Source organism: Grus americana, chromosome 2 (genome assembly GCF_028858705.1).
Source record: "Grus americana isolate bGruAme1 chromosome 2, bGruAme1.mat, whole genome shotgun sequence".
Taxonomy (NCBI): domain Eukaryota; kingdom Metazoa; phylum Chordata; class Aves; order Gruiformes; family Gruidae; genus Grus; species Grus americana.
This window is the reverse complement of record NC_072853.1, coordinates 165,025,467-165,046,980: the sequence shown is the minus strand read 5'-3', so window position 1 is coordinate 165,046,980 and position 21,514 is coordinate 165,025,467. Positions and strand designations below refer to the sequence as shown.

Here is a 21,514-nt window from a genome sequence, read left to right as displayed (position 1 = left end):
TTATTTCTGAGGCTCTACTTATTAGATATCCAGAGCTACAAAATGAGCAAGGTGACTTGCTCATTTGTACTGTAGATGCATTTGCAGGCATCAACATTTAATTAGATGAATCCCATGCTAAGTGTACATGACCCAGGAAAATGTCATTCATCATCTGAGTAACTCCTGTACCATTCTTTCCTAGCCCCAGGGTTGGGAACAGGTCAACAGAGTCTGGATGGGAAAAATAAAAATGAAAAAGGGTGCATATGGATCAGCAGTGAGCTTTGTCAATTCTTATCAGGCAGAAAGTCCCTTGAGGACAGCTGATAGCTAGAAGAGGGTCCAACAGGAACTGAGGCAGCTCTACAGTAGAACAGGGATAAAAAACCAAACAAGGGAGATTGGAAACACTGATGTAAGAAATAGCCTGGAGAAGTTAGAGTAATCATTCCCCTCCCTCTTTTCTTTTTTGCCTTTGGCTTTCATTATTTCCCTTTATCAGTTTAATTCTGTTTCCAGAGCAAAGGAGTCAGATTCTGGGTCCTGCTGAGATTTCATTTTCTTCAAATTCTCTTTTTCATTCAGGCTGTAGGTGATAGTTGAAACAGGGATGGACACACAGGATCAGCACATACTCCTAAAACCCATGGGGGAAAAAAAAAAAAAACCAACAAAAAAACCAAACCCAAACCCAAACCCAACCAAACAGAAAATCTCAAGGCAATCATTGTCTCTGAAGCATTATAAGCAGCAGAAGGAGGGAAAATAGTGCTGTGAAGAATAAAACAGTAATGAGCATAACATCTGGGCATGAGGGGTAGAGGCAGGGGGGAAAGGCGAAAACATCAGAGTACTGACAAGCCAGAGCTGGATGCTATCCATAATATAGTGCCAGCTTTACTCTTCACAACCTGTGGTTGCAGTTGCAGCATCAACATTGTGCTTGTGTTGGACTTCACCCAGAGGAGCTCTGGGGAACCATTTAGTTTATGTCTGTGTTCACAGATGCTGAACACAGCAAGGGGGCAAAGCAAAGGCAGGAGAGTTGAATTATTGCAAAATGTAGGAACCCATAAGATGTTCTTCCTCTTTTGACTTCAAAGTGCATTGCTTTCCATGCAGTACTTTTAGGCAGGAGAAATATCACTGCAGAAGACGAGGTCTCTAAATAGGAGCAGGGAATCTGCTATTACCATTATTATTTTTTGCACTATGTGGGCACCTTGGAGCAGTATCTGTGACATTATTATTCTAGATACTGTAGAAATACGGATCGCAAAGGCTGTTCATGTCCCAGATTCAAGTTTTATACGTGATTGATGACTTTGTGTCATCTGCAACAGAAGAATGTGGAGCTACCTAGCTTACAGAGGTTATTGTAATGCAGCTGATTTGGAGGATTTTTTTTGAAGCCACAGTAACTTGAACATGTGCCTGAAACTCTACAGAGTCCCTAAAAACTCACAATTCCATTTTATATCCTGCAGCCCCTCTGAGGAGAAATAAATCCTCAGAAAATTTTTATATTGAATTGTTCTACGGAAATTTGCATGCAGTAGTCAGAGAGGGGAAGAGGCAGTTTTATGCTTCTCCTTGCTCTTGAATAAACAGAAGTTTACTCACCAGCCAGGAGGGATTTCTTCCTTCTTTCAGCTGTTTCTGACAAGCAAGGGAGTTATTTCCTATGTTTCTCTTTCTTTGAAGGAAACAAGCTAATAACATATTTCTCCTCTACCTGCCATCATTAGTAATTCTTACTGCTACAGATGAATAACAAAAAACAAATGTTGGGCAATTTTCACTTCTCCCAAGTGAAAAATAGGTTGTTTGCAGCAGGTGAAAATTGACAGGAATCAACGCACTGCACATATGACTGCTTAATTTATGGGCAGTTACTACCTCTTCAGGGAGTTTCGGTGATGAAAATTCTCTAAGCAATGCTAGATAACTGAACCTAAAAGCCAGGTTCAGCTGTGGTGAATAGTTCTCCATTCCACTAATAAACCAGAAGCAAAAGTGCTTTTGGAGTGAACAGATACCTGTGGTATTTCCCCAAATACTGTGGAGTGTGAATCCATCATGTGTGAAGTATCCGATGTTACACCTCTTGTAAGCAGGCAACAATAAGGTGTCATTCAAAAGAGAGTAAGTAGTATATCAATGACATTAAGCAAACAGTAAGAAGGTCGTAGAGCTCTGTTGATGTCCCATCCTTTAACTATGGAGATAAGGCCTTGTTGGGAATGAGAGCGGCAAGATCTGGCTTGCAATAAGTATCATGTAATGAAAGGTGAGTCTGGAAGGTCAGGAGTTAGAGGATAGAGTGCAATGGTATAGTCCCAGAGGTGAAATGAAATATATGTAAAACATAGAATCACAGAATGGTTTGGGTTGGAAGGGACCTTAAAGATCATCCAGTTCCAACCCCCCTGCCATGGGCAGGGACACCCTCCACTAGACCACGTTGCCCAAAGCCCCATCCAACCTGGCCTTGAACACTTCCAGGGATGGGGCATCCACAACCTCTCCAGGCAACCTGTGCCAGTGCCTACATGTCTACAATAATTTAAAAAAGGTAGAGAAAAAGGGCAACAAACAGGATCCACAGAATGAAATGGCTTTCAAACAAGAAATATGCCAGAATTCTTCACTAGAAAACAAAAGTATCTGAGAGGATGCAGCTTCTTTACCCAAAGCCACGCAAACTGTGAAACTCATTGCCACAGGATGTGGTGAACAACTAAAAGATGCACAGCGAGCCTGGGAAAATCTTTACAGCGATTCAGTCCAAAAATACTGGGGGAACAGAATAAATTGCAGCTGAGTTCTGCTGCTGAGCTAGTGCTTGAAAGGATTCAGTCCCTTCCTGCCTGAGTGGGTGATACATTTTAATCACATTGAGATGTAAAAGCCTTTCCAATGGCTCTGGACCTCCTCTACCTCTGAGCTGTGCTCTTTGAATTTGGAACAGGCGAGGGGAGGAGCTCAGTGTGAATAGTCCCCCAATTACCAGGGTTATTTTGGATTTGAGTGATAAAGAACAAACTAGCTGGTGAAATGGTCTCTTTTGACCTGGGAAAATCTATGAATTCTTGAATCAAAATAATAGTCCTTGCATAATCATTAGAAGTAGAGCTCATGGTCAGCTTCTGACATCATTCTGGGGGTAGGGGAGGAGAAACAGGTTTTCTTCCCTTTTGTCCTTGCTTATGCCACTTCTGGAGCAGGGAAGAATTGGGAAGGTGTTCTGTAATGCACAAAGAGGGTCTCAAAAACACATCCCTGGGGCTGAAATGAACTGCTCGAAGTACATGCTTTCCTCAGTTCCACCAAACCACATAGTTCATTTGCTCAAAGCTGGAAAGCAGAACAAAAATGAGCTTATGCACAAGATGAATAGCAGGGCTCTGATGGAAATACTTCTAGAAGGTAAAATGCAGGAATGCCTTGCTTCAGATGATGCTCTGGTATCACAGAGATCTGCATCCTGCCCTCCCTTGCTTCTGGGCTGAAATACGTGGCGAGGAAAAGGGCAGAGAAATCTCCATCTTTTATCACACGTGCAATGTGTTCTATCTGCTTTTCTCTGCTGTTTTACCAATTCTAGTCACCGTAGAAGCAGTTTGGACAGGACTCAGAAAATAGACCCTGATTTCCAATTAGTTTCTTTGTCATTCTTTGTCCTTCTCTTATTGGTGCTGGCCACAGGCAGCTCCTTCTGCAGTCAGTGGGAAATGAGACAGGATATTAAACTATTAATTTCTTTCCTTGCTGCCTCAGTTTCTTATCTCAGCAATAGCACAAGTATTCTTTATCAAGATTACGATCATCAAAATAATACCTGGAAAGGTCTTCAGATCATGTGACAAAGAGGCACAAATTATTACTGAACTGATGAGAGGGAATGAGCTGTTACAGAACAGACCAGCGATGCACTTAGTCTTATGTCCAGTCCTCAATAGCTGTTGCCACCTGCACCAGCAGAAGACGTAAACACTAACAAGGCCTTTCCAGGCACACTGTTTCTTCTTTTTTTTCTTTTCTTTTCTTTCCCTTTTTCTTGGTTGGTTTTGTTTTTTGTTTTTTGGTTGGGTTTTTTTTTGTTTGGTTGGTTTTTTGTTTTACCTTTTTTGAATTAATTTTGTAGATATATATCGCTGCCTCACCTAAAGTACAAAAGCAAATTCCTGACCTCTGATAATAACCAGAAATCGTTCTGGTACAACACCATTGATTGATTTTTTGTCGTTATAATGATTCTCTAAGCTCATTCAGCTGCACCTCTTCCAGTAAGACGTTTGCATTGACATTGCTGGAAACCCCTGCAGACATGAAAGGTTTAGAAACCATCAATTCAATGTACATGGTCTATCGCAAGCTGAAACTCACCTGGAGAAGAGTCATTGAAAGGGTTCAGGGCAGCTGCCCTCCGTATCTTCTCCAGACAAGTCTCTTGCTCTTTTTTAATGATGCAGTTGGAATGGGTTGCTGTAACCTGAAGTGTAGGAAAAAAATGTAGAAAAAGAACAATTACAAACTTAAAATACCTGGAGCGTTGATGATGAAACATCAGTAAGTTTTGAGGTCCCATTCCAAAAAGGAAAAGAAATAAAAACACCCTTAGAAGATAAGAGGGAACTACAACAATTTATTTTTTTCCTTTTTTTTTTTTTTTTTCCCCCAGAAAGCCTAAGTCCGCTCTATGGAATTATAGTTGTCATAAATTGTTTGGGGTTTTTATGTTGCTCTCCCTGTCACAGTATATTTTCTAATGAGTTTTCTTAATTTCATTGTATTCTTTCCCCATATAAGGCAGAAGTAAAGATACTTCATATAAATAAAATAATTTAAAGAGGAATCAGAAATCAATTGACGCTCAGTTTGATCTTCCACCAGTTTCTTATGAGTCTTGCACAATCTATTAACCTCACTCAGGACTCAAAACTAAATTAAAAGCTCTTTCTCTGAGTCCTTCACCCCTGTCCATTCCTTAATGTCTCCTTCTTCCTTTATTCCCAGTGAATACAAGGCTACTTCCTTGCCAAAAGAGAATGCAACACCAATTAAATTGAGAAGACTTGATCCAAATGTGTTTTTTTTCCCTATTCTTATCTTTAAGGATCTAAGGCAGCCCACCATAAAAAAAAAGTGCGGGGGAGGGGGGAAGACAAATGAATTTATAAGAGGAACATTGCAGCCAACAGAATGCAGGCAATCCCAAAGCAGCAACAAAATAAGAACAAGACCCATTCCCAGAAATCAATACAAGATTTTATTCCTGTTGCAGTAAGTGGCCAGGGGATATCAATTCAAGGGCAAAACAATCTCAGGTTTCATAAGATTAGATTTTATAGGGGCACTTCTATGGTTCCAATGACACTCAGTGGAAAGCACCATGAAAATCAGTGCACTGGTTGAAAATAGGATAGGTCACCCTGGTTGACTGCAAGCGATTTTGCTGTTTCATATTTCCCATCCCATTTCCTTCATTCTTGATGATGGAGAACTACAGAGGAAGTAGAGTGTACCTGCCAAGTGGTCTGTTTTCCCTTACCTACTAAGCAGGAACAAGCAAACAGGGAAAGCAATACCTGAATTCAAAGAATCAGAATCATAGAATCATTTAGGTTGGGAAAGACCTTCAAGATCATCAAGTCCAACCATTAACCTAGCACTGCCAAGGCCACCACTAAACCATGTCCCTAAGCACCACATCTACACATCTCTCAAATACCACCAGGGATGGTGTCTCAACGATTGACAACCCTTTCAGTGAAGAAATTTTTCCTAATATCCAATCTAAATCTCCCCTGACACAACCTGAGGCCATTTCCTCCTGTCCTTTTGCTATTTATTTGGGAGAAAAGACCAACACCCACCTGGCTACAACCTCCTTTCAGGTAGTTGTAGAGAGTGATAAGGTCTCCCCTCAGCCTCCTTTTCTCCAGACTAAACAACCCCAGGTCCCTCAGCTGCTCCGCATAAGACTTGTGCTCCAGACCCTTCACCAGCTTTGTTGCCCTTCTTTAGACACGCTCCAGCACCTCAATGTCTTTCCTGTAGTGAGGGGCCCAAAACTGAACACAGAACTCTAGGTGCAGCCTCACCAGTGCCAAGTACAAGGAGATGATCACTGCCCACACTATTTCTGATACAAGCCAGGATGCCGTTGGCCTTCTTGGCCACCTGGGCACACTGCTGGCTCATATTCAGCCGGCTGTTGACCAACATCCCCAGGTTCTTCTCTGCCAGGCAGCTTTCCAGCCACTCTTCTCCAGCCTGTAGCATTGCCTGGGGTTGTTGTGACCTAAGTGCAGGATGCAGCACTGAGCCTTGTTGAACCTCATACAATTCAATCTACTTCAGTTTATTTTGGAGCCCCATCTGTACAGTTCCACTTTACTTCCCGCACATCCCAGTAGAGTGAATGGAGTGATCTGTTTGGGTCACTAATGCATTGAACTACCACCTCCCACTCAGTACGCACTCACAGCAAATCCCAAGGCACACATAATCCTGGTTTGGTGGTACTTGTGTTTTTATGTGTGCTAGAAGGCATAGAGGCATTTGCACACTTGTGACCCTGTAGCAGTTACAAGCTATCACCACTTTTTCAAAGGCAAAGAGGGTTTCCTAATGCACCTCTAGTGGAAAGCTTTACTTGCCACTTGTAGGAACTGATAATGCTACACAGTTTCATCTCCAAGATCCCAGTAATAAATTTCAGCTATTTTACCCATGGGATACACCAGGCATAACCATATTAGATTTGTTTATCTTCAAAACAAACAGTGTTCTGTTCCAAGAGCTCCCAAGGGCCTGGAAAACATATATTGTCACAGATCTCTGGGATCTCCCAAGAACATAAGGGCTTTTGCTACATCATCCCCTAAACCTCACCAAAGATTGGGAAAATTGCATTGGCTGACATTCAAGTTCTTAGAATATCTTTCAAAAAAATAAAAGAGAAATTGCAAGTAAATCAGGCTTCTGCTGCTAGTACTGGTTCACTCTCCACAGTTGCCCAGGTCTGAAAGGAGTATCCGGGATTTGTCTCAGTACATGAACCTGGCAGTTCAGTATGTGCAGATTAGAAAAGCCGTAGTATAATACTAATACTAATATTTATATACTGTCTAGGCGAGCAGATTATGAATAAACAAAAGGAAATGTTTCTTCATAAAGTTATTGTTAACCTACAGAACTCTTTTCAGCTTGATATTGTGGATGTTAAATGTTATAGGAGTTCAAAACATATAGATATATATTTATGTATTTATGTATGCAAATTCCATCAAAGGATACAGAACACTAAGAAATCCACCATGGCCAGCTTTTGGTGTCCTGTGGGTTAACTCTAGACCTTTGAGAAGAAGGTCTAGATTCAATCTATAGTGAAAGGACAAGAGTGTGATTTATCCTTTATATTTTGGTTGTCTTCTTTAGTAAGTGGTAAATCAAAGCCAGGGCTTGATTGATTATAGAGAAAGCATAAGGTTAGAAGCTCAGATTTTATTGTTTTCCTTGCAGACAGGCACATCTAGTCAGATGTATCTGACTAAACTGACTAAATTCAGTCAATCGTATCTAAATCTGGCTCAGGATGTATTTGAAATGCTTCAGCCATCCCTGTAGCCTTCCTTAAGGTTTCACCGTTGGCAGAATATTTTGATGTGATTTCCCATAACCATCTTTATGCTGTTTTGTAGCACTCTTCATCAACAGACTTAAAAAAAATATTGGGGAACATGGAAGCTGAGACAGAAAACAAAGAAAGGGAGGAAATGTTAACCTCAGTGCCAGAGGAGACAATAGAAGCTGACTGTCATCTCCACTAATTAGCAATGTCTTATCTGAGAAAATAAAACAAGGTTTGGATTGTTTATAACAAAAGGTCTTTCTATTGAATGCAGAGATGCATTAACATTATCATGTTTTCCTTAAAGGATCCACGTTTCATGTTTCTCCATTAGCCATGTACTGGTAGAGCCTTTAATCTGTTGAGTCAGTATTCAACAACTGAACAGCAGAGCACAATTCAAATGGAAGTGTAAGCTTGAACTTCATGGCCTCCTGATTTCATTTCTTTTGCCTCAAGGACATTTGCAATTTCCTGAGTTCAGTAGAGACAGTCTGGTTTCAGTTTCCCAGAAGATACCAGTGATATGTGCAGTTAAATAATATTTCAAGACATACTGGAAAAATCAAGAAATCAAGTTGATAATGCATGAAATTAACTCTTTCAAAAAAAAAAAAAAATTACTCTCAATGGAGTGAAGGAGTTAGAATCACACCAATTTTGAAAAGGCATATATTTATAGAGATATAAATACAGTAAATACAATCAATGTCTGTTTAGTTCTGAGAGAACACAAAAGACACAAGCAGCTAGCTAAGACACTACAGATGTGCAACAAATTGAGCATTTTAATTTTTCTTCATATATTTTTATTAAGGTGACCACCACAAAGAAACTGGTATGTGCTGTGTGTAACTTGTGTTCCCTTGACATTATGGTAATATTAATAACAATCATCTTATTATGCTACAATCTACATATATTCTCTCACACATACTCTCAACGTGCTGCTTTATTGTGAACTGTTCCATTAAGAAAGTGATTGTTAGTACATAAACCTGAGCAGAGAACCAGGTGAACACATCTGTGCTGCTTCTGGACCTGCCCTAGTTATATGTATAAATCAGATTGGCAAATTTTAGTCATGTGTTTAAGCAAGGTATTACTCAAAGATACAGATGCTCCAGGGAAGGAGCCACGTGGGAGGAATTGTGCAGATCAGAAGGGCACCATACACGTCCTTGCTCATGAAAATAAAGTTAAATAAGCTCCCTTTCTTCTTGTTTTATCAAGCTCTGACTTCTATACTGGAAAGGCAACAAGTCAAGGTGCTTGATTTGGTGCCTAAAGATGTTCACAGCACGGTAATAGCTCTGCACCTCTTCCCAGCACGTAGCGCAGACTGTGCCTCACATTAGGCATAGGGTGGTACAAGCTGCTGATGCTGTGCCTTGAACCCTCGTGTCCAGTAAATCTGCAAACAGGGAGAGAATAGTCCTGATAATGTGTCCACGGAGCACAAAGCAAGGCTGTGGGTAGGCAGCTGAGAGGGGAGGACTGGAACGCATTAGGAAGATGGTTTCTGACTACTTATAACATGGAACAAGGGATATGAACTTAAACTGCAAACCATGCTTGGGTAGCTGTCCTGACTTATGTGCTGTGTATATGACACTGACATACAGCCATACCCAAGGTGAGCTGGTCAGAAGTCTAAGCACAGATGTCTAGACCATCTGATGTGCCTTAGGGTATCTCACTTGACCTCCAGTTGCTGCTGCCTGCATTGGCCTTTATGTTTGCCCTTTGTCAGGATATTTTGGACACTGTAGAGTATCTCTAATGGGAAAAGACATTTATCTTTTGGCACTTGAATCATTTCCTCAGTTATATCAAGTGGATACAGATCTTCTCAGAGGAAAAACAGGGCATTCTCTATGAATGGGATATTACCTTTGTGCCATATTCATAGTCACTGATAAAGACTTGTGCATAGGCGAGGTGGTCGAGTGGCTGGAAGTATTTAGAAATTCTTTAACATCTCAAAGCTGGGCATTGAAAGAGGTCTGAGTGTTACCCAAACTAATCATCCCATGGGCCAACAGTGCAGAACGGTCTAGTCAAGAAAGCTAATTGTCTTTGACTATATACAGTCATTCAAAAAATACTGTTCTGCTCATTTTACTCTCTGTAAGAATATTCACAATTGCTTTAAACCATTATTTCACTACACAAGTTAACTCAGTGGATCTACAGAAGTAAGAAAAGTCACCAGTATTCTTGAGAAACTCCAGGATCAGAAAATATGCTTTGAAGTCATAGTAAGGATGTGATAGTGAACTATCACTTGGCATTTTCATTTCTACAGAGACACGATCAAATATAGCAATTCAGTACCATTAACTGTTCTTTCGTCTTCTGCATTTCTGTATTATGCCTGTAAAGTCCTGATTCTTTTTTTCGCGAAGTGAATGAGAATATTTCCACTCCTTTCAGGGTATGCCATATGAGGCGTCATGACAATAAGGAGAGGGGTAAAGAAATACAGATAAGAAAAAGCAAAGAAACAACAACAAAAAACCCCTCCATTAAATCCCTCATGGACAGTGTTTTACATCAACACAGAGATGAAACAGAGTCTGATTCACCTTTTGTCTAAGTGTTGTCTCGAAAGTAATGCAAGAGAGGAGTTTAATCCACTAGGTATATTAGATCACTCACTTCACAGTGAATTACACTTTTTATTAATTCTATTATGAATTTCAGTGTTTAAAAGTTAGCTTAAAAATGACACATTATTATGTGAGCATTGCAGAAAGAAGCTTACTTTGTCGTGGAAACAACATTACTAGATTTAATCCTTGTTCTTATCTAGAGATGATTCAACTGGTCACACCAGGGCCAAAACTTGCAAAACATTATGTTAAAAATAGAGGTGTTTGGAAAGGAGCTCTGATTATCTGGATTTTTTCAGAACTGATTTACATCATTACTAGTACCCACAACACTGGCTTGGCAGTCGAACAAATTGTTCTCCAGGAAGGCCTTACATTGTTACTTGATCGTGTTTTTGTCTGCCTGTGTAAATGGCACCCAAACTACTGTAATTTCAAACCACTTCAGACTAAGTGAAAGGGTAAAGCGATTAGAAACTTATTCAAGCCAAGGCACAATTGTACAATCTTCAGCATAGTTTTGACACCATGCTCTAAGCAAATTGTTCAGGAAAAAAAAAAACAAAACCCACAAACACTGCCAAAAAAAGGCATTGATCCCCTTCAAACTGGCTTACATGAATTTAAGACATGGTTACCTTCTAACACTGATGGCTCCTGGAGAGATGCATGTTTCACTGCAGATTAGAAAATAGCAGCAGTATAATCAACAGTTCCCTTCACTCAATGGATACCTTCTGAAGTGGTAACTCTGGACAAAAGATGTGTTACACAACATGGCATAAACCTGTTTTTGAGTTTGCCTTAACTGGCTTTTTATCTTGGAGATCAGTTGAAAAACCTCTCTTTGAGCATGGTGAGACATTCTCAGTATAGTTGATGACTTCCCCAGGAACTGACATCTTGAGTTAAACCAAAATATACCTTTATCCTATTTCTAATAGCAGGCAATACTAAGCAATGTTTTTCAAAGCCTGGTACTTGCAGGATGCAATCACTTATTGGAAAAGTGTTTAAAAATCTTGCTAGACATAATGTCCTTGAGGTGAAACTAAAGGTTTAATAGCCCTTTCTGATTGCTGATTGTATTACATAAAATGGCTTTCCCCCATTGTTCCTGAGACTTTCTCCTCCAAAGATAAAACTAGAAGTACAACTCCCAGTAACACAAACTGGATGTCTTCCTCCTTCATTCCTCAGAGGTCAACCTAGATCTGAAAAGCTGACAGTCTCCTGCCAACATTGCAATTCCCACCTATTTTCAAAAGTCTTCAAGAACAATGGGATTTAAGTGTCCAAATCAAGGTCTATCCCCTTACAAATCTGACTGAACCCTTATGGGAAGATTCTCACTCCTCCAAGACCTTTTAATTTGGAGCAAAAGTGGGTTGTGTGGCCTCACTGCAGGACTTCAGTGGTGCAAGGCTTGCCGATTTCACCACCAATTGCTTCCAAGGACACTCTCCAATTCTTGACACAGGCTGTGGCACAGCAGTCCTTGAACATGGCAGAGCCATTGGCAAGAGAGCAACCCAATGTAGATCCAAGCTTTAGCCAAAACTCCGTAAGTGGCTGTCTCAGCAAGCAGAAATTCATTGAATGGGGGTTGCAGGCAAGTAATACATATGTAAATTGGTGGAATTCATGATTGGCAAAGGAGGATAAATAATGAATAATTTTTTTCTCTGGGTTCTGTGGTCAGAGCCTCAGGTGACTGTATTTTGTGCAGATTTGGGACAACAGTTCAGATTGATTAATAAGTAGAAATGACTGGATGGGAAGTTGGAGGATCTACCTATGTTAACACATTGTGTGTGGCTGAGAAATGAGGATTTATATTTACACAAATCTGGGATATGGCGTTCAGATTCAGCTGAACACCTGCAATGAGGGAACTGAAAGAAGAACTCTTTAATTTTTGACCCTTTTGAGCACTCTGGGACACACTGTTCATCTGATCTGGTGATCTAGTGACCCAATGGGATAAGCTTGTACATGACAATCATTTTGGTTGTCCAGATCTCGTATTTTCTGTTAAATCAGTCCCCCGACTTGGCAAAAAAGATCTGTCTACTCTGAAGCCTAAAAGTTTCCATTTGGAAGTATTCAAGGCCAGGTTGGATGGGGCTTTGGGCAACCTGGTCTAGTGGAGGGTGTCCCTGCCCATGGCAGAGGGTTTGGAACTAGATGGGCTTTGAGGTCCCTTCCAACCCAAACCATTCCAGGATTCTAGGATTCTACCTAAACTCTGAACAGGGGGTTACATTGCTTCCAGCTGATCCCGAAGAAGGTCCCTTACCATCGTCCTTAGAGTTGCGTCATACTTAGAATTGCCTTTTCTGAGAGCAATAGTAAGAAACAGAAAGGCTTGTCCATTCTCCTATTACCTCCAGAGAACTTTTGGGAAAAGCACACCTCTTTTTCACTCTTCAGACAGCAGTGGTAATACAGGAATGTTCCCTGATTAAACTAGACTTGGAAGGCTGCATCAGGTGTCAGAGTAACCCAGATCCAATAGGATATAAAAGATAGCCTAAAGTTATTTGAATCTTTTTTTTTTTTTTTCCTAGTCTACAGATTTTGTGTTTAGAGCTTCAGTCCCTCACGCGCCTTTGCCTTCACTCAGATACCCTTGCCTGTGGTGGCTGCAAGACCATGGCAACTATCTATGGACATGTCTTTCAGACAGGATTATGAAATCACAAGATAACTCAGGTTTGAAGGGACCTTCAGAAATCTCCAGTTCAACCTCCCACTCAAAGTAGCATCAGCAATGGGATCCGGCCAGGTTTCTCAGGGCTTTTTCCATCTGGGTGTTGGAAATCTCCAAGAATGGAGACTGCACAACTTCTCTGTGCTACTTACTCCTATGCTCAACTATCCTCAGGGTAAAAAGGACTCTCTTTATATCCAGTATGAACCTTTCTTGTTTCAACTTATGCTTATAGTCCATTGTTCTCCTGCCATGCACCATGATGAAGAGCTTGGCTCTTTCTTCTTGATGATCTCTTCATATGTACTGTAAGTCTGCTACTGGGTTGCCCCAAAAGTTTCCTTCCACCAGCTAAAAAAGCCCATTTTCTTCATCCTCTTCTCACAGGCCATCTTGGTGGCCCTCCTCTGAACTTGCTCTCGTTGGTTGACATCTTTAGCATATTGAGGAGCCTAAAACTGGATGTAATGTTCTAGAAGTGGTCCAGCAAGTACTGTGCTGGTTTTGGCTGGGATAGAGTTAGTTTTCCGCACAGTAGCTGGTATGAGGCTGTGTTTTGGATTTGTGCTGAAAATGGTGTTGATAATACAGAGATGTTTTTGTTATTGTTGAGCAGTGCTTACACAGAGCCAAGGCCTTTTCTGTTCATCACCCCACCCCACCAGCGAGTAGGCTGGGGGTGCACAAGGAGTTGGGAGGGAACACAGCTGGGACAGCTGACCCCAACTGACCCCCCCACCAAGGGATATTCCATACCATATGACGTCATGCTCAGCATATAAAGTTTGGGGAAAAAGAAGGAAGGAGGGGATGTTCAGAGTGATGCCATTTGTCTTCCCGAGAAACCATTACACGTGATGGAGCCCTGCTTTCCTGGAGATGGCAGAACACCTGCCTGCCATGGGAAATGGGGAATGAATTCCTTGTTTTGCTTTGCTTGTGTGTGCAACTTTTGCTTTACCTACTAAGCTGTCTTTTATCTCTTTTACTCTTGCAATTCTCTCCCCCATCCCACCATGGGGGAGTGAGTGAGTGGCTGCGTGGGGCTGAGCTGGTGGCTGGGGTTAAACCACGACAGGGGTATAATCACTTCTCTGGATCTACTGGCCATGGTCTTAATACAGCCCAGGACACTGTTGGCCTTAATCTGCTTTCCTTGAGACCTGTGTAAAGTATACAGAGCCAAAGCTACCAAGCAGCTGAATGGTTTATCACACAGAAAAAACTTTTGATAACTTTCACTGAGCAATGGCTGAGGGAATCTGTGCTAACATAAGACGTTGGGAAACAGAGAAGCTTTTAGGAGTTCTGCATTTGTCGTGCTGCCGGATGCCACATTCATTTGCAAGGCAAGTTCTTGTTATTACTCGTTATTATTTGCCCATTTATACTTCATTACATTTAAACAAAACCCTGAAGAGAAAAGGTCTTAGACAGGAAATTTGTTTTGTGCAGGCTCCCAGCAAGTTCAATAGAAACCCCATCTGAGTCACACTTGGAACAGAAATGCGTGATGAACAGCTACAGGAGGCTGCAGAAACACTTTCTACACACACACACATATACCCTACCCAAGGGAGAAAGCTTTAATTAATCTACTAATTAAATTAAAGCTATTTGCCCTCAACTATCACACACATTCCTCCCTTTCACGCCTCCCCACAGGCAGCTCCAGTAAGTGCATCGTGCTACAGCTCTCACTCCAATATTCCCCAAAGGGGCTTTGGGACTGGGGACAATTCTGAAGAGTGGAGGCAAAGAGCTCGTTACGACAGTGGTAATGGGAAGTACTCAGTCTCATTCTCAATCTTCCTCCTTGTCCTTTCAGTGCTAAGAGACATTGGTTTAGATATTGTGCCAAAGTGGAGGAAAAAAACCCCAACAAACCCACAACCAAAAAAAACCCACTCAAGTCCCAGAAGGAATCAAATCTTTGCACAAAAGACTGTTCCTGGAGTAGCTTTCTCAACAAAACCTTCTTTCTCCTTCCTGTCTCTGGAGGGTTTTACCACTATTTCACTGTAAAAACTCAAGGAGGGGAATAAAGTACATATTCATGAAGGAAAGAAGGGAGCAGACTGAATGGTGTGTCAGAGCACCAACACAGTGAAACAAGCCAGCATCGAGCTGAGCGGAAGGGATTACAAAGGAAGAGAGGCAGTGTAGGAAAACTTCCTAATGATGATCAGTGAGGTCATACACAGAAGAAACACCACCAACAACAAATTACCAGAGAAAGAGAAGAGTCATCTTAAGAGGCATTTATGATCAGCTTTGGTTGTCCTTGGGCTATGGACACCGCCTGGGAGGAAAGTACAGCAGTGGCTGTAAGGAGATTCACACAGAATCACAGATTCACAGATTGGTAGGAGTTGGAAGGGACCTCTAGACATCATCTAGTCCAACCCCCCTGCTAAAGCAGGATCACCCAGAGCAGGCTGCACGTGATTGCGTCCAGGCGGGTTTTGAATCTCTCCAGAGAAGGAGACTCCACAACCTCTCTGGGCAGCCTGTCCCAGTGCTTGGTCACCCTCAAAGTGAAGAATTTTTTCCTCATGTTCAGCTGGAACTTTCTGTGTTCCAGTTTGTGCCTGTTGCCCCTTGTCCTGTCACTGGGCACTATTGAGAAGAGTCTGACCCCTTCCTCTAGACATCCACCCTTCAGATATTTATAAGCATTTGAGAGATTGCTAGCAGAGCCATGGTGCATGAACTGCCTTGTTCCTCTGATGTCCCAACTTATGACTGTGAGGAGTATGATGTAGCCATGCTTTTCCATGTATTGGCCATAATCATAGCAAATTAATGTTGATAGAAATACAAAATATGATATAAAATGTTGCACTGATGAGTTGAAGAACTGAGGTGTCGTTCGAGTAATCCAGTTCAGGGCTAAGGAAAGTTTCTGCTCTGTTTAAACATGTCAGTGTGAAATATTTCACTATTTTGGAATTACAATCTTATAAGGTGACTCAATTTGCTTGGGGTGAGGGTGGGGGAGGAGAGAAGTCCAGATATATGAATATATTCCTTCAGCATGACAAAAGATATCAAAACAACTGAGTTTTTCACCTGACAGAAAATTCCAAAATTTGTATAAATTTATTAACCATGGTAATCCTTCAGTCTGGGTTTATACCACAGAGAATGATACTAATGCTACTTTCATTAGGTTATCTAATAAAATAGGGTTCCTAGTCTTATAATTGTCAGCCTAACGATGGGCACCTTATCTCTGTATTTAGGACTGCATCAATGCTGTGCTGCTGAGGAACATCAGCAGACACTCCTCTCACAGCCAGTTAATGGTTTGGAGATGCGGTGTTGGTCAATATTTATGGCCTAAGTTATCCGGGTGAAAAACGCGGTATGGAGAGACACTTGTAGAGTCAGTGTTTGTCTCTTGTTTGTAACAAAAAATGAGAGCCCAAGGTGACTTGTGAAGCTGTAGATATTGCATTAATGAATCCCATCTCCACCTTACTTCTTGGAAACTGTTATCTGTGCATCGCTTTTCCACCTTAAGCACCCCAGATTTTATAGGCCAGCAGAAGTATTGCACTGTTGTTGGGCACATGATTTAATCATGGCTGATCACCAGTATTTAAATACCTGGCAAGAGCTCTTTAACAGCAACATTTAAATGTGATTCTCAGAAAACATTATCTCTGGTGATATGCAGTTATATCATGACAGCGAACAGCTAAGTTCTGGGTAGGCAAATCATTGCCAAAGGGGTGATCCATTCCACCAACGCAATTCCCTGTTCCCCATACCATATTTGGTATGTTTGTGAGTCGTAGTAATTTAGCCACATGCCGCATTTCTGTCTTGGGCATTCATAAGCCTGAAAATGATACCTGTTTAAGGATGCCCTAGACATCACTGAATGTAAGAAGCCACATTACCTGTTATATAGTGTTTATTTTGTTAAAGTGAAGGCATCAACTTCTCAACTAACGTATACTGACAAATAATGACTCACAATGGAAGCTTTGGCCTTTGTCTTTAACCCTATAACCTGTATTTTCAGAACGTGAGAACATGCAGCTCTGAACTGGGATCACGCCTCCTGATTTGAATGCAGTTCAAATGTGCCTCATTCAAGAACATGCAGTGAACAGGTGATGGAGTACAATTTTAGACCTCAATTTCCTATTCCTGATATTTCAAAGGAACAATAAAAATGTATTGCTTTCATAAACGCCACGAAAGAGAAGCACACGCTCAGATTCACTATCAGCAGGGACCCGTGTATTAACTGCACTAAAATCACAATAGGCAGACAGCAATAATTGACATTTTCACAGGAGCTTAAGAGATACAGAATCACAATCACACCCAAGTCCTTTCTTTAATCACAAGAGTTGAACTCTAGAACATCTTAGATGAAGTGTGACATGTAGTGGGATTTTGTTTTTACACACTATAAAAAATCCAGACCTACCAATCTAAATCCATTTTCTGAGGAACAGAGAGCAGCAGCTATACGGAAGGAGAGCAGAGACAGGAACCAGCAATGTGTGATGAAATCTTCAGTCCACATAACTCACTGGGCAGAATATCCAGTAATGTCACATGCTAACAGTGGGCCAGCTATAGCCTTCTTTCGGACCAGTAAAATTTCCCTGTTAGAAACCAGCCCTGAACACTCCTGCTTTTTACTTTTTTTTTTTTTTCCGCATTGCTGTGGGATAGGATCCCCAAAAGTAGAGATGGTGTTTTGGAAGGGTAAGACATGGTATAAAAGGTTTGATCTGGGATGGAACAATGTATTTGAGACCAGTTCTAGCTGCAGGTGTTAGACATACAGCTCCTTCTTTCTCCTGCCCAAAGTTTCCTCTTTTTTTTTTTTTTTTTCCCCTTTCCTAACATTTTATGTGCTAATATTTACTGGTTGTTGTATCAAGATTACTTTGCCATTATAAACCCTAACTCTAAGTTCTTATAAACCATGATGTAAGAATGCTACCATCTCCTGCAAAAAGTGGGATTCCTATCCCTGCGTGACTCCTTATCCAAGCGGTTTGCTTCACGTGGCATGATGATAGATAACCTGCACAGACATTGCCCATGAGACAATCTCTGTTATCAGTATAAAATCCATGTAGCGATGAATTTATCACATATGCACTGCTCGTGAGGCATTCTTAGAAAATCCTACCGGTGACTAACACTATTTTTCATGAGCTGAACCTCAAGCAGGTTTCAAGAAGTTCAGAAATAAGATGTGCTACAAAATAACATTGCAAAATTACTAGAAATCAAAACAACACCACACAGCACCAGATTTCATACTCTATCTGAAATTCCTATTTTACTCTTATATCACTGCAGGGTGTGATTTGATTTAAGGAGGGACAACGTGCAGTGGTAAAGATAGTCTTCTTCTAAGAACAGATGTCCCCCTTAAAGGGTGACTTCATTCCAAATAAACCTGCAGGACTTGGATGTGTTTCAGACACTGACAGATAAGCCACAGGTCTCACTTTCAGAGTCTTGTCATGACCCAGATTCTGCTCCAGCATTTCTGTGCTCTACTGCTATACAGAAATTTGCTCAGATAAGGGATATCTTACTGAATAAGGACAGATTCAGGATGCATTTTATTATCCTCCTGGTAGATCTCCTGTTGTTCTCAGCTCCAACGAAATGCAGCAGGCATCTAAAGTGTTAAGCCAGTCACCTTGGTTGGCAGGTACAAGGGCATTCTTGATGCAGAACTCGGTGGCACAGGGTCTCTCTCCAAGGGTAACAGATGCTTCAGCTGTGCTGTTTGCAGCTGACTGCAATGCGCAGACATTTAGGACTCAGAATCTTTTGCATATTTAAACAAGAGACACTTTTTCAGTGTCACAAAAAAAGAAAAAGGAAAAAAAAAAAAAAGGTTTTTAAAGCCCAAGCATACCTGGTTACTATTCTCCATTCAAGAAGATAAATGCTGGCTGATACTTTCAAGCTCCTCTTCCCAAATTTAATTTGCTGAATGGGGAGAAGCGTCAATAAATTGGTACCCTGGAGAAAGTGGTTAGGGTTCTACTGGGGTATTTATGCATGCCATATTTAATAGGATCCTTGCATGTTGACTAAGAGAGCTTAACATTATGTATTTGGGCTTGAAAATGCTGGATCCTGCTTCATGAGTGACAGTGACCACACTATAGCCCCACTGTTACCTGGGTAATCTATTCTAGATTCGCACGTTTTGATGTGTCTTGACGTAGTATACATCCTTTCCTTCCAAGAAGTTAATTTCTCTTCTGCTAATGTATTTCCAGTTACAGAGAAAAAACTCAGTTCCGCCATGTATACTATTTTGACTTTATATTATATCTCAGGGACTTCAGGTCCTTATTGCCCATCCTACAGACGTGTATGTGCAATGGAATAAAGATGTGCAAAGCATTTCCCCTAAGGTAAATTAAATTTTCATAAATCCACTTATTTCTGAATTGTAGTACGACTTACACAACAAAAAGAGGTACAGCTCTGAAGCCCTCGAAATGGTGACATTGAATTGCGTTAATCTTTTAATTTGGTTCAGGCTGAAGTTAATAGAAATAAGGTTTCCTCTTCCATGGAGAAAGGTAGAGTCAGAAAAGGGGTTTTGCACTGCTTTGGTTTTCCTGCTATCAGATGAGAACATTAACGCATGTAAATACTGTATGTCTAAGGCATACTGGAGAGAGAGAGAGAGAAGAGATTCCTCTGCCGTGAGAGCAAATTGCTGTTGTACTTAAGGTAAACAGACTTGAAAGCAAAATTGGTGGAACCTATTTTATGTTGTCCTTCATGGGTTACTCTGTGTGACTCCAGTATATGCTAACTGTCATTTATTTAATCCTCAAGATTACTGTGTTCAGAAATTCTACATTAGACCTTTGAAAATAGTTATATATATTTCACATTTTCACTTATGAAAAAATAAACTGAATAAAACCCACTGCCCCAAAATGCAAGCAATCAGATCTGAAAAAAATAATTTTCTCGAGACTAATGTTATTCATACACATCCCTGTACCTGTATTTTTTGTTACATTACATTAAACTTATGATTTCATTCTTCCACAGTTTGGACAGTGTTATTTCACAATGGCTTCTGCCAGCTTCTGCAGCTGTTTGGTGTTTGTTTGTTGTTTGGTTTTTGTTTTTTTTTTTTCCAAAGCCATGAACACAGCTGGAGGATTGCCACTTCACATTGCTCAACATCCAAAAGTGGCCCTTTGTAAGCACTGCCATGTAGTGGGAGCTGACCTCGGTACAAGATGTCCTGCCCCTCAAATATTAATTGTCATCCACAAGGTGTTATTTTGGATTTCATTAACAGACATATAGGAAATATCCATGGACGCAAAAGGGAAAAGAAGCTGAATTTTCATCTTTGTGTTCTATAATTGAATATCTGCATAATTAATGTTGTAACGAATAGGTTAGAGTGTGAAAAATCAAAGGAAAATAAACTTTATAATTTCTGGTCCCCATCTACTCCTTTAATTCACAGAAAAATCCCTAAAAAATTAAAATGCAACTAGTAGACAGTTGGATAAATAGACAAATAAGCTTCTGAGAAGTGGAGAAGGAATAAGTGTGTGAGTGCAAACACGAAAGCATTAATTATGAAGATTTACGTGGGACTTCACACCAGCGTTAGAAAATGAGGAGGCACCGCGCCGTGCCCTGGCCATCCCCATGGGTGCTTTTGCAGAGCACCCAGGGGTGCCCCCCCAGCTGCTATGCCATGTACTATCAGTACAGGTACATGGATTTTATGGCTGAGAATAAGTCAGCTACCATGTACAAAGAAATGTGAGAGAAGAGTCAGAAGAAGAGGGATGTTTGATCAACGTACAGTACAATGAACCGATGAAAGAATGTCGTATTTCACTCAGATGCGACTGATGATTTTGTTTATGGTTTGAGCTGCAAAATATATGGAAAACAGATTTTCAGTTTAGTTGAACATATGGATCTCAGAATACCTGAGAGCCAGGTGTCCCACAGAGCTCCTCAACCCTGGACAGATCTCCGGGCAGCTCACCAGGACGTGCTTCTCCATAGTGCAACACTGAGATTAACACAATTTCTCATAACTCATACATCTGCCTTTGGCACTGTCACTCTAATACTTGATCATACCTTAGCATTAAGTGGATTTATCTTTTCCATGCCTTTAGAGACAGGGCAGTGCAGCTGGCCTCGTTTGACACAGAGAGCGCTGAGAAACAAGAAACTGCAGCGTTGCTCAAATTGAGGACTAATCTGGGGCAATAAGTTTTTAGCCACTGATTGTGTGGATTAGTATCTCCTAGATGAGCTCCTGTTTGGATGTCTAACGAGGCTTGAGGTTATGTTGAAGTTCATTTTTCTGTAGGGAATTAAAAAATGGCTGTCTTTGCCTAAACATTTGTATGAAACTGTTAGAAAATTAATTTGCCTGAGAACATGGTCCTTCTGCCAACTTTAGTTGAAACCACCCATAGCATTCAGGATTTGGGGGTAGATAGATGACCTGGAGGAATGGAAAAATAAATACACACGCATAGATGTGATCACATTAGTCTGCTT

The 21,514-nt window shown here is 40.9% G+C and overlaps 1 protein-coding gene across 11 annotated transcripts in view; it reads right to left on the bottom strand.

Annotated features, from left to right (window-relative positions):
• Nucleotides 1-21,514, bottom strand: part of ADCYAP1R1 (ADCYAP receptor type I) — a 146,267-nt gene that overhangs the window by 81,092 nt on the left and 43,661 nt on the right. For all 11 annotated transcript variants that reach the window (XM_054817230.1, XM_054817231.1, XM_054817233.1 and 8 more), the window contains exon 3: nucleotides 4,372-4,477. In XM_054817230.1, coding sequence (XP_054673205.1) covers nucleotides 4,372-4,477 — 106 coding nt within the window. The remainder of the gene's footprint in view (nucleotides 1-4,371; nucleotides 4,478-21,514) is intronic.